Genomic DNA, 12,485 nt, shown 5'->3' on the forward strand with positions numbered 1-12,485 from the left:
TGAATTCGTCATCGCCATACTGGCGTATCACCCGGCATGATGGTATGGGGTTCCATTGGTTACACGTCTCATTCACCTCTTGTTCTCATTGATGGCAGTGTGAACAGTGGACGTTACATTTCAGATGTGTTACGACCCTTGGCTCTACCCTTCATTCATCCCTGCGAAACCCTACATTTCAGCAGGATAATGCACGACCGCATGTTGCAGGTCCTGTACGGACCTCTCTGGATACACAAAATGTTCGACAGCTGCCCTCGCCAGCGCATTCTCCAGATCTCCCACCAACTGAAAACGTCTGGTCAATGGTCCCCGATCAACTGGCTCGTACACAATACGCCATCTGTATGAATTGTGGTACCGTGTTGAAGCTGCATGGGCAGCTGTACCTCTACACGCCATCCGAGCTCTGTTTGACTCAATGCCCAGGCGTATCAAGGCCGTTATTACGGCCAGAGGTGGTTGTTCTGGGTACTGATTCCTCAGAATCTATGCATCCAAATTGCATGAAAATGTAATCACATGTCAGTTCTAGTATAATATATTCGTCCAACGAATACCCGTTTATCATCTGCATTGCTTCTTGGTGTAGCAAATTTAATAGCCAGCAGTGAATCAACTTACCAGCCAAAACAAAAAACAAAGTAAATATACCGCCAGTTTTAGAGCTGTATAGTTAAGTATGCACGTTCATGCTAGAAGTGGTACAGTAAAAGGTGTCCAGTGCGTCCGCGTTCGATTTCGTCACATATAGGATTTGTCTGGAACACTTCAAGTCGACTTCGCTTTTGCCTCACTTCTGCAAACGCCAGCGAACCAGCAGTCGTAGTGTCATAATTGAGTGGTGAAGTTAAACGTTGCAGTTTCTGTTCATGGCGCCGAGCTGCTTCAGCATGTGCCTCACACGTCGCCGTCCACCGCAAAGAGCAACTTTGTCGTTTAGATTTTTGTCCATCCGTTTCAGCTACTGTTTTTGGAGAATGCCGATGTGAAAAAACATTGCACCGGTTGCGTTAAAAATTCTTTTTTAACGCAACTGGTGTGCTATTTCTTCACATGGGATATCTTGTTACTCGATTCACATCGCCACCCCCAGTGCAATCGGACTTCTTCCTTGTGCCATCTGTACTTCCCTCACACAGTCAACGAGAAAGACTGGACGTGGTGAAAGAACAAAGTAGTAAGACTCCGTCACACAATGAAAGTAAAATTATATTCTTCTACAATTTCAAAAGAACAAGGCCGGCCGTTGTCGCCGAGCGGTTCTAGGCGCTTCAGTCCAGAACCGTGCTGCTGCTACGGTCGCAGGTTCGAATCCTGCCTCGGGCATGGATGTGTGTGATGTCCTTAGGTTAGTTAGGTTTAAGTAGTTCTAAGTCGAGGGAACTGATGACCTTAGATGTTAAGTCCCATAGTGCTTAGAGCCATAAAAAGAACAAGAAATATTTACAGGAAATTGCGAAAAGATATAAAAATATTGGATCTCGATATTGCCGTTTTTACATCGATGTATCGAAATATCGGCGAAAAGAATTATTGCCGATATATATCTATATGCTTGGAGAAAATATCGATGTATCTATATCTCAACAACAGCCCTAACATACAGTGGCTGACAAAAAACCTGAAGCACCCAGCAGACATGGGTAGACGTCAGTGAAACTTCCTACGTCTACACACTATCTCCGGGTATGTAAATGATAAGACCTGCAGTTGTGTGTGACTGGTGGAACGGCCACCAGAGACATTAGAATTGTACGCGTCTAGAGTTGTTACCAGGACTAGTAGGGTGTAGAAGGGGGCGTCATCAACGCCAGACACCGAAGGATCAGTGTGAAGGACACGGAGATGCCGGGTACCAATGTGGGACAGCATTATCAGCACCTAATAGGGTTTGAAAGAGGCCTCACATTGTGTCTCCATTTGGCCTGCTGGTCTAACCGTGCAGTATCCAGATTGGCGGGGCATTTGGATGTGGCAATAGCGCGATGTTGGACTGCACTGGAACATGGGGACAGCCAAGGTTGTAGTCGACTACGTCTGACGACCACATGGGACCACAGAGCATAGACGTATTGTGCACCAAGCACATCGTAACCACCTCATATGTGCCTCCTATATGCAACCGCTCGCTCTTCGAAAGATCTGCACCTAAAGACTGGAAAGTTGCACAAGTCACGCCAATGCGCAAGAAAAGAAATGGGAGTAATGCGCTGAATTGCAGACCCATAGCACCAAGGTCAGTTTGCAGTAGGATTCTGGAACATAAACAGTGTTCGAACATTATGAATTACCTCGAAGAAAACGATTCATTGACAGATACTCAGCACGGATTCAGAAAATATCGTTCTTGTGAAACATATTTATTCTCACGAAGTTATGACTGCTGTCTGTATGGGATGTGAAATTGATCGCATATTTTTAGATGTCAAGAAAATTTTCGACAGCTTTCCTCACAAGCGTCTTCTAATCCAATTTCGTACCTATGCAGTATCGCCTCAGTTGTGTCACTGGATGCGCTATTTCCTATGAGAATGGTCACAGTTCGTAGTAGCTGACGGAAAGTTATCGAGTAAAACAGAATAATCTCTGGCGTTCCCCAAGGAAGTGTTACAAGCCCTCTTCTCTGCCTGATCTACATAAACGACGTAGGAGACAATTTCAGCAGTACTCTTAGATCTTTTGCAGATGATGCAGTCATTTACCGTCTTGTGAAGTCATCAGATGATCAAAACCAATTGCAAAATCATTTAGACAAGATATCTGTAAGAAACGAAAATTGGCAATTGACTCCAAGTAATGACAAGTTTAAAATCATCCACATAAGTACCAAAAAAAATCCACTAAATTTAGATGGGACGATAAATCGCACAAATCTAAAGGCTGTAAATTCAGCTAAATACGAGGGCTGTTCGGAAAGTAAGGTCCAAAAAAATGGTTCAAATGGCTCTGAGCACTATGGGACTCAACTGCTGTGGTCATCAGTCCCCTAGAACTTAGAGCTACTTAAACCTAACTAACCTAAGGACATCACACACATCCATGCCCGAGGCAGGATTCGAACCTGCGACCGTAGCAGTCGCACGGTTCAGGACTGCGCGCCTAGAACCGCGAGACCACCGCGGCCGGCAAGTAAGGTCCTATCGGCTGCGAAATGTAAATCACAGAGAAATCAAAAATGTTTTATTTGCAAGATTTAGCTACATCTTCCAACTACTTTTCTACACAATCGTCACTCTGACTGAGACATTTGTCGTAGCATTGTACCGTCTTTCCAATAACTTCGTGACAGAAAGCAGCCACCTTTGCTAGCTTAAAGTTCTCTACCAGAGTACCACGATATGGGTTAAAAATGGCTCTGAGCACTATGGGACTTAACATCTATGGTCATCAGTCCCCTAGAACTTAGAACTACTTAAACCTAACTAACCTAAGGACGTCACACAACACCCAGTCATCACGAGGCAGAGAAAATCCCTGACCCCGCCGGGAATCGAACCCGGGAACCCGGGCGTGGGACACGATATGGGTGCCCAAATCACTATCGAGTACGCACCATGTTTCACTCTTCGGACGTAAACTCTGCCAGAAGTTGGAAACAGTTTTGAAATAAGACTCGCCCAATCAAATGACATTCTTTGATTGTTCCATAGTCCAAATTTTATGGCTTCGCCACCACGTTTTCCTGTTAAGGGCCTTCGCGTCAGTAATGAGTGATTTTGGAACTCCCAACTCACCCTGCAATTCCCTGCTGATGGAACTCCGTTCGAACTGTTGTTGTCGACAGGGTTCGCGAGTGGTATATTCAGTTCTACAGTGTCTTTTCTATCTGGCGTCTTATTACTTTTCGTCAGAGTCCTCTGCAATGACCGTCTGTCTCGATCACATAACACACACTTTCGTCTGCGTGCAACCTGCAGGCTTGACTAACAGCTGCATTTACGTTCAATCTCATATTTCTTGTGGTGTTTACACATTTCTGTCGAAACCCTGTGTAACCCTTACAAAATTTCAGGAGAAATTCTACAGGAACTTCAGTGGGAATCCATGGATGGAAGACTTCGTAATTCTCGCGAAACCCTGTAGGGTAAATTTAGGTAATGGTATTCGATCAAGACTTTGCGACCATTGTGCTGCCACTGTGATGTATTCATATCTCGCGTAGAGATCATGCGAATAATGAAGAGAGATTTGAGGGAGGAGGGAGTAGATAGGCATTTACGCCTTAAGCTTGGGCTGCATTTGAGCGAAAAGAAGCGAATACGAAGGAACGATTGCCGGAGAGCCTTCTCTCAAGTGTAAACGATACACGAGCGCAATCGATCTGCACCGCTTGTGTTCCATTCACGTTCGCACGTGCCGGGTCTTGTTGCAAAGGTTGTTGATCCTTCCGCGAAACGTCAAAGAAAGTTCGCAGGCTCTCCGCTTGGGCGCTCACTTTGTTGTGAACCGCACAGGTTCGCCTGTTTTCGCAAGCATTTTTCGGTACCATAACCTGTTACTCGTGAGTGTTTTTTGAGCGCTACGTTGGTGTGATAAAAAGGTTTTAATGTTAATCAAATAATGAATGAGTGGGTTCTTTGTGGAGCGAAAGATTTGGAACACAGCATACAACATTTAAAAGCAGGATGGTTTTGCAAGGAAGTGGCGAAACTTCTTTAGTTCAAGGTGTGTGTGTGTGTGTGTGTGTGTGTGTGTGTGTGTGTGTGTCAGATTTGGATTTCAGTATCACACTGCGGTCACCGTTGCAAGTACTCTGTATTAATTCCGCCCTTTTTCAGACTTTACAGCATTCCTTCCCTCCTCTTGTCGGTTTTCCCACCTTGGATCACGGCTGACTTGGGGAACTTGGTATACCCCACCCTTTCGACGCCCTCAGGCCATCTGTATTACGGTGTCGACTGCTTCTATCTTTAATTCCTGCCTTTCGTTTTGTTTCCGTACATTCTTCAGCCTTCTTTAGGACTCTCATTTTACAGGTCTGCACTCCAGTCATTGGTTTCTGTGCAGATGTACAGGTTTCTTATCGATACACGAAAGTGGTGACTGCTATAACGTTGTAAAAATTAAATATTATTTCCTATCGCATATTTTGTAAGGCGTTTATAGATGGTTCCACAGAACGTTTGCTATTTTAGATTTCCTTGATGTGTGTGTGTCTATCTTTACCATTACTAATTTTACACCTTGAATAATTGAACGAGAACGTTGGCTCTGAATTTTTGTTCTCAAGGATTATTTTTTTGCGTTAGCGGCTCTTTTTTTTGCAGTATACCATTACCATTGTTTTCTCAATGGATATGTTTGTGCCTTGTTTTCATACATCTAACTAAGGTGATGTACGGATCTTTGCAGTGTATCTTAAGTAGCTTGAGTTTTGTCTTCAGCTTCTTGGACTGTTTTATGCGAATAATAGTGTTAAAAATTTCATCCTTTGTTAATTTTTGTTACCCATATCAAGTTTCTGTTTTTCTATTGTGGGTGATAATACTTAAATAATCGTTAGAAAATACTGGCGATATAGGACAGCCAATTTATTACAGTTTTTGTCCTTTCATGTTGAGATTTCACCACCTTTATCAGCTTCATAGGATAGCCTTGATTTTCTAACACTGTCCATAATATAAACCAGGAGAAAGAATAATAAATAAAGGAATTGCATAAGGCTTTCCCAGTCCCAACATTATTTAAGTGACACCATCCACAGAGTGAACTCCTGTTGAACAACTACAAATGATCACAAGCCCACTAAAACGCAACCTGCTGTGTTCATATATGAGATCCAGAGTCCGTAGATAACAACGCTCGGATTGGTGCTGTATTCTTTGACTACCGGAAGGCATTCGATACAGTTCCGCACTGTTACTTAGTGAGCAGTATATGAATATGGGGAATAACTGATTCCTAGCAGACTAATCTCAGTACTACTTCATTCGTAAGGGGGCAAAGTACCTTACGTAAACCAGCTTCGGCCGCGCATTGAAAGAGTGTTGCAGAGCCTTTACCTTTCAGAACAGAAATATAATTGATTTGGTAGATGTCAGAAGCTTACGGAGACTATTCGCGGATGATGCTGTTGTATATAGAAAAGTTTTAGCGTCAGAAATGTGTACCGAAATGCAGGAAGTTCCATGGAGGATGGATGCATGGTGCGAAGACTGGCAGTTGACCGTCAACGTAAATAAACATAATTTTGTCGAAAAAAATTATTTTTAAAGCGGAATTTTACGTGCCCATGCGATAGAGTGGGCGAAAATTAGTCTAGTGCGATACTCGTTTTATCGTTGTGAGGGACAGTAAGACACGAAGAATAACCAGTACTCCAGCAGCACCCTCTCCCGCACTGACCTCTATTGCCATGCAGCAGCGCTGCTCAGGAGCTACTAGAGTACATGTTTTATTGTGCTTTGTCGTGTTTCCTACCCCTGTTAATACATACCGACAAAACGGATATCGCACTAGACTAATTTGGGACCACTCTATCAAGTAGGCGTGTAAAACACAGCTTTAAAAATCGTTTTGTTCGTAATGGGAAATAAATTACGCTTTCCGTCGATGCTGGGCGTCGCTTGAAAGATGTGATGAGTGGTATTTGTCTGGACTGATCCCGCCTACACATTGCAGAAACGAAAATCAAAATATCCGTCGACACATCAGAGGAAATGTGTCTGAGGACTCTTCGGAGGGACATGTAGTATGCGTGTGAAATACATGTGACATATGCAAACGCGATCGAAGTCATGAGCAAAAAGCTAGTTGCTTCTATTGCCGTATACATTCAGTGATGCCCGTTTTCACCATTAAGTATGATACATCCTGTGGATTTACAGACTGTCTCAAAAAACACACGGAAGACGCTTAGTATGTTGTGCGGGAAGGCAAAGTGATCGCTATTCAAGAAGGAACCCATGTCCGGAAACGCACGGCTTGTGCGATGGAGAGTGTAAAAATGCGTGAACGAACGGTTATGACGGCTTGTTCCTATTCGTTTTGGTGTCTGAAAACGGAAGGTATGCATCCCTTTAGTCATCTGTGTACTGCGTATGGACGACCTGAGCCTAAGAACATTGCTGCGCATGCGCTATATTCCTCGGCACAGCCACTGTGTGCTTTCTACTGGAGACCTTGTGATCAGCTAGCGCAGTAACGTTGTTGACAGCAGTGTGACAAGTATTAGTACACAGCTGCGGAAATGACCGACATGGTGTTTGCATACGGCAATGCATATTGCTTTGGGAGAGCTGTTCTAAGATTGAATGCGAAACGTTTGCCAAACAGACGTACCACCCATCACTCCACGTTCGCGGTCATCGAAAAACGCCTCAGAGAAGCTGGAAAGTTGCGTGTGCCTGAGTTTTGCCCATTGTAGAATAGTGGCATTTTGTGCTAGGCACTTGGGAATACTATCGCCAGTCTAGTGTTTGTCCTCTGGTAGGTGCCGAAACGTGATGCTATGTCGTCCACGCTTGTCTCGGGCACTACAATTGGAGGGAAACGTGCTGACAATGTTCGAAGAGGACCCAGCCATCAGCAGTCTACAGGTGTCAGAGTCACTGCACACGGGTAGAAGTGCCCCGTGGCGTGTTGTCCATGAGCACCGGCTCCATCCATACAGGAAGTCCAGGCATTACGGGCGGGAGTCTACCCACGACGGGTACAGTTTGCGCAATGATATTTACAACAATGGATACACCAGCCACAGTCACTGAGCTTGGTGCCAATTCATAGATGAATGGACGTTTACTAGGGACGGCATACTAAACTTGCACAGCATACATGTTTCGGCGGACGAAAACTCGCGAGCGCAGTTGATTCAGAATCACAAACACAGGTTCGGTTTTAAGATCTGGACCGGGATAATCGGTGACCATAACATTGGGTCATATCTGTTGCTTGACAGACCAACACGACCGAACTACTTGACATTTATTAGAGATGTTTTGTTTATCCTATTGAATGTAGTGCCACTAAATGTCCGGATGGACATGCAGCTGCAACACGACGGCGCTCCAGCAGACTTTGATGGCGAAGTGCGAAATCACTTCGTCACATATCCCAATCGAGGGACTGGTAGCGGTGGACCACACATATCCCAATTCATGGACTGGTAGGAGTGGACCCGTTCCATGCCCAGCAAGGTCACCAGATCCGACACCTCTCGACTATTTTCTGTTGTGTAGTATGAAGAGTGTGGTGTGTGGCGGCTCGGCCGGTTGGCCATGCGGTGCAACGCACGACTTTCCGGGCGCGAAGGAGCGCCTGGTCCGCGGCACGAATCCGCCCGGCGGATTTATGTCGAGGTCCGGTGAGCCGGCCAGTCTGTGGATGGTTTTTAGGCGGTTTTGCATCTGCCTCGGCAAATGCGGGCTGGTTCCCCTTTTCCCGCCTCATCTACACTATGTCGGGGACTGCTGCGCAAACAAGTTCTCCACGTACGCGTACACCACCATTACTCTACCACGCAAACGTAGGGGTTACACTCGTCTGGTGTGAGACGTTCCCTGGGGGGGGGGGGGGGGGGGGGTGTCCACCGGGGCCCGAACCGCACAATAACCCTGGGTTCGGTGTGGGGCGGTGGAGGAGTGAAGTGGACAGCGTTAGTCGTCGTGGGGTTGCGGACCACTGCGGCTGAAATTTCAGTCCCCGGTTAACATAACATAACTTAACATAACATGGTGTGTGGCACACGTGTCACTTCAACGGAGGACCTTATTGGTCGAGCCCACGAAGCGATTGAAATACTTCAGAGACAACCGGGCGTATTGGCTCGTGCAGTGAGACTCAGCATAGTCGATGTAAGCTCCGCATTGACGTTGCAGGTGTGCAATTCGTAGCCCGTCTGTAATGTAGCCAGCGCGATGTGCTATACAGGGTGAGTCACCTAACGTTACCGCTGGATATATTTCGTAAACCACATCAAATACTGACGAACCGATTCCACAGACCGAACGTGAGAAGAGGGGCTAGTGTAATTGTTTAATACAAACCATACAAAAATGCACGGAAGTATGTTTTTTAACACAAACCTACGTTTTTTTAAATGGAACCACGTTAGTTTTGTTAGCACATCTGAACATATAATCAAATACGTAATCAGTGCCGTTTGTTGCATTGTAAAATGTTAATTACATCCGGAGAAATTGTAACCTAAAGTTGACGCTTGAAACCTCCGTCGTTCAGTTGCATGTTGTAACAAACACGGGCCACGGTCGGCGAGCAGCATCTGCAGGGACATGTTTACGATGAAGACCGTGTTTACGAGTGTGGCTGTAGTGCACTATTGTGGTTTGGTCTAGCTGTTGCAGTGTCCGCATGTAGCGCTTGCTGCTATTGTTATTCTGCATTCGTCTCCGCACGCAGACCAACTGTAGTACACCGTGTTACCAGACGTCTGTGATAGTGTAGTGTTGTAGGAACTGTGACCATGGTGTATTCGAACTCTGAAAAGGCGGAGATGATACTCATCTATGGCGAGTGTCGACGAAATGCAGCTGAAGCCTGCAGGGTGTATGCAGAACGGTACCCAGACAGAGAGCATCCAACGTGCCGCACATTGCAAAACGTCTACCGCCAACTGTATGCAACAGGTATGGTCGTAGCACACAAACGGGTCCGTAACAGGCCCGTCACAGGAGAAGCGGGTGCAGTTGGTGTGTTAGCTGCTGTTGCAATGAACCCACACATGAGTACACGGGACATTGCGAGAGCCGGTGGACTGAGTCAAAGTAGTGTCATGCGCATACTGCATCGTCACCGCTTTCACCCGTTTCATGTGTCGCTACATCAGCAATTCATGGTGATGACTTTAATCATCGAGTGCAATTCTGTCAATGGGCATTAACAGAGAATACGTTGCAGTTCTACCTGTTTACCGATGAAGCGGGTTTCACAAACCACGGGGCAGTGAATCTACGGAACATGCATTACTGGTCCGTGGACAATCCTCGCTGGCTCAGGCAGGTAGAGCGACAGCGACCGTGGACTCTAAATGTATGGTGCGGAATCATTGGCGACCACCTCATTGGTCCTCAATTCATTGCAGGGCCCCAAACAGCTGCAACATACATCGCGTTTCTACAGAATGATCTGCCAACGTTGCTCGAAAATGTCCCACTGGAAACGCGTCGACGTATGTGGTATCAGGATGATGGTGCACCTGCACATTCCGCAATTAAGACAAGGCTGACCCTTGACAGGATGTTCGACGGGTGTTTCATAGGACGTGGAGGACGCATAAATTGCCCAGCCCGTTCTCCTGATCTTTCACCTCTGGACGTCTTTCTGTGGGGTACGTTAAAGGAGAATGTGTACCGTGATGTGCCTACAACCCCAGAGGATATGAAACAACGTATTGTGGCAGCCTGCTGCGACATTACACCAGATGTACTGCGGCGTGTACGACATTCATTACGTCAGAGATTGCAATTGTGTGCAGCAAATGATGGCCACCACATTGAACACCTATTGGCCTGACATGTTGGGACACACTCTATTCCACTCTGTAACTGAAAACGGAAACCACGTGTGTACGTGTACCTCACTCCTCATGGTAATGTGCGTCAGTGAAAAAGACCAATGAAAAGATGTTAGCATGTGGACGTAATGTGCTGTTCCAGTCTCTTCTGTACCTAAGGTCCATCACCGTTCGCTTTGGATCCCTACATAATTCGGTGCTCTCCGATACACACGATCGAACAGCGGAGGAGTGGTACTCAAGCGTCAACTTTAGGTTACAATATCTCCGGATGTAGTTAACATTTTACAATGCAACAAATGCCACTGATTACGTATTTGTTTATATGTTCAGATGTGCTAACAAAATTAACGAGGTTCCATTTAAAAAAAAACGTAGGTTTGTGTTAAGAAACATACTTCCGTGCATTTTTTAATGGTTTGTATTAACCAATTACACTAGCACCTCTCCTCACGTTCGGTCTGTGGAATCGATTCGTCAGTATTTGATGTGGTTTACGAAATATACCCAGCGGTAATGTTAGGTGACTCACCCTGTATATTGGTATATTTGTGTAATGTGGAATGCGCATACATCTCAGACTTCGAAGCTCTCCAGAACCCAAGGCGTGCGTTTCCGGATATGGGTTCCTACTTGAAACCCGATCATTGTTGCTTTCTGCACAACATACTAACCGTTGTGTTTTTTTTTGGGACACCATGTAGGTACTGTTTGCTGACGTTGATCCGCTGTCGTTTGACCCTGGGGACCCCAGGCTGTGGTTGCTATTGTGGTCTGGGTTGCAAGTGAGGTGGTAGACAGCGAAGGGCTTGTGTGTGGACAGGTGATGGCGAGGACGCGGTGAACGAGGCCATCCTGAAACGCAGCCGCGGCGCCGGCGACCCGGAGGAGCTGCGTTCTGTGTCCAGCGAGGAGCTGCATCGCCGCCTCCAGCTGGTTGACCCCGAAATGGCGGCCAGCCTGCACCCCAACAACCGCCGCCGCATCATCAGGTGAGCCGCTAGCCGGCAGCGGCAACTTGCAGGCAGCGCTGTCATAACTTCATGCTTTCTCTGCGTTGTACTGTCACAGCTGGTCATACTTTACGGTATACCAGATAAGGCCGCACCCTATTCTTTACAGAATCTAATTCCCCAACATAAAACGTGACATCTCCTGAAGCACATATCGTAAATTGATACAATGTTGCAAGTACAATGAAGCGCCAAAGAAAATGGTATAGGCATGCCTATTCAAATACAGAGATATCCAAACATGCACAGTACGGCGCTGTAGTCGGCAACGCCTATAACAAGTGTCTGGCGCAGTTGTTTGATCGGTTACTGATGCTACAATCATAGGTTATCAAGATTTGAGTGAGTTTAAACGTGGTGTTATAGTCGACGCACGAGCGGTGGGACATAGCATCTCCGAGGTAGCGATGAGGAATCCGGTAAAACATAAAAACTCCGACATAGCTGCGGTCGGAAAAAGATTGTGCAAGAATGCAACCAACGACGACTGAAGAGAATCGCTCAACGTGACAGAAGTGCTACCCTTCCCAAAAATGCTGCAAATTTCAACGCTGGGCCACCAACAAGTGTCAGCGTACAAGCCATTCAACGAAACATCATCAATATGGGATTTCGGAGCCGAAGGCCCCTCGTGTACCCTTGATGACTGCACGACACGAAGCTTTACGCCTCGCCTGGGCTCGTCAACACCGGCATTGGACTGTTCATGACTGGAAACATGTTGCCTGGTTTGACGAGTCTCGTTTCAAATTGAATCGAGCGGATGGACGTGTACAGGTATGGAGACAACCTCATGAATCCATGGACACTGCATGTCAGCAGGGGAATGTTCAAGCTGATTGGAGGCTCTATTATGGTTGGGGCGTATGTAGTTGGAGTGATATGGGACCCCTGATCCGTCTAGATACGACTCTGACACGTGACACGTACATAAGCGTCCTGTCTGATCGCCTGCATCCATTCATGTCCATTGTGCATTCCGACGGACTTGAGCAATT

General features: G+C 46.2%; 1 protein-coding gene across 1 annotated transcript in view; it reads left to right on the plus strand.

Annotated features, from left to right (window-relative positions):
• LOC126252380 (tRNA dimethylallyltransferase-like) overlaps window positions 1-11,470 on the plus strand; it is a 522,812-nt gene extending 511,342 nt beyond the window's left edge. Inside the window, exon 4 of the mRNA XM_049953271.1 lies at window positions 11,298-11,470. Within this exon, the coding sequence (XP_049809228.1) occupies window positions 11,298-11,470 (173 nt within the window). The remainder of the gene's footprint in view (window positions 1-11,297) is intronic.
• Window positions 11,471-12,485: the final 1,015 nt, after the last annotated feature.

Source organism: Schistocerca nitens, chromosome 4, assembly GCF_023898315.1.
Source record: "Schistocerca nitens isolate TAMUIC-IGC-003100 chromosome 4, iqSchNite1.1, whole genome shotgun sequence".
In the NCBI taxonomy this organism is placed as follows: Eukaryota; Metazoa; Arthropoda; class Insecta; order Orthoptera; family Acrididae; genus Schistocerca; species Schistocerca nitens.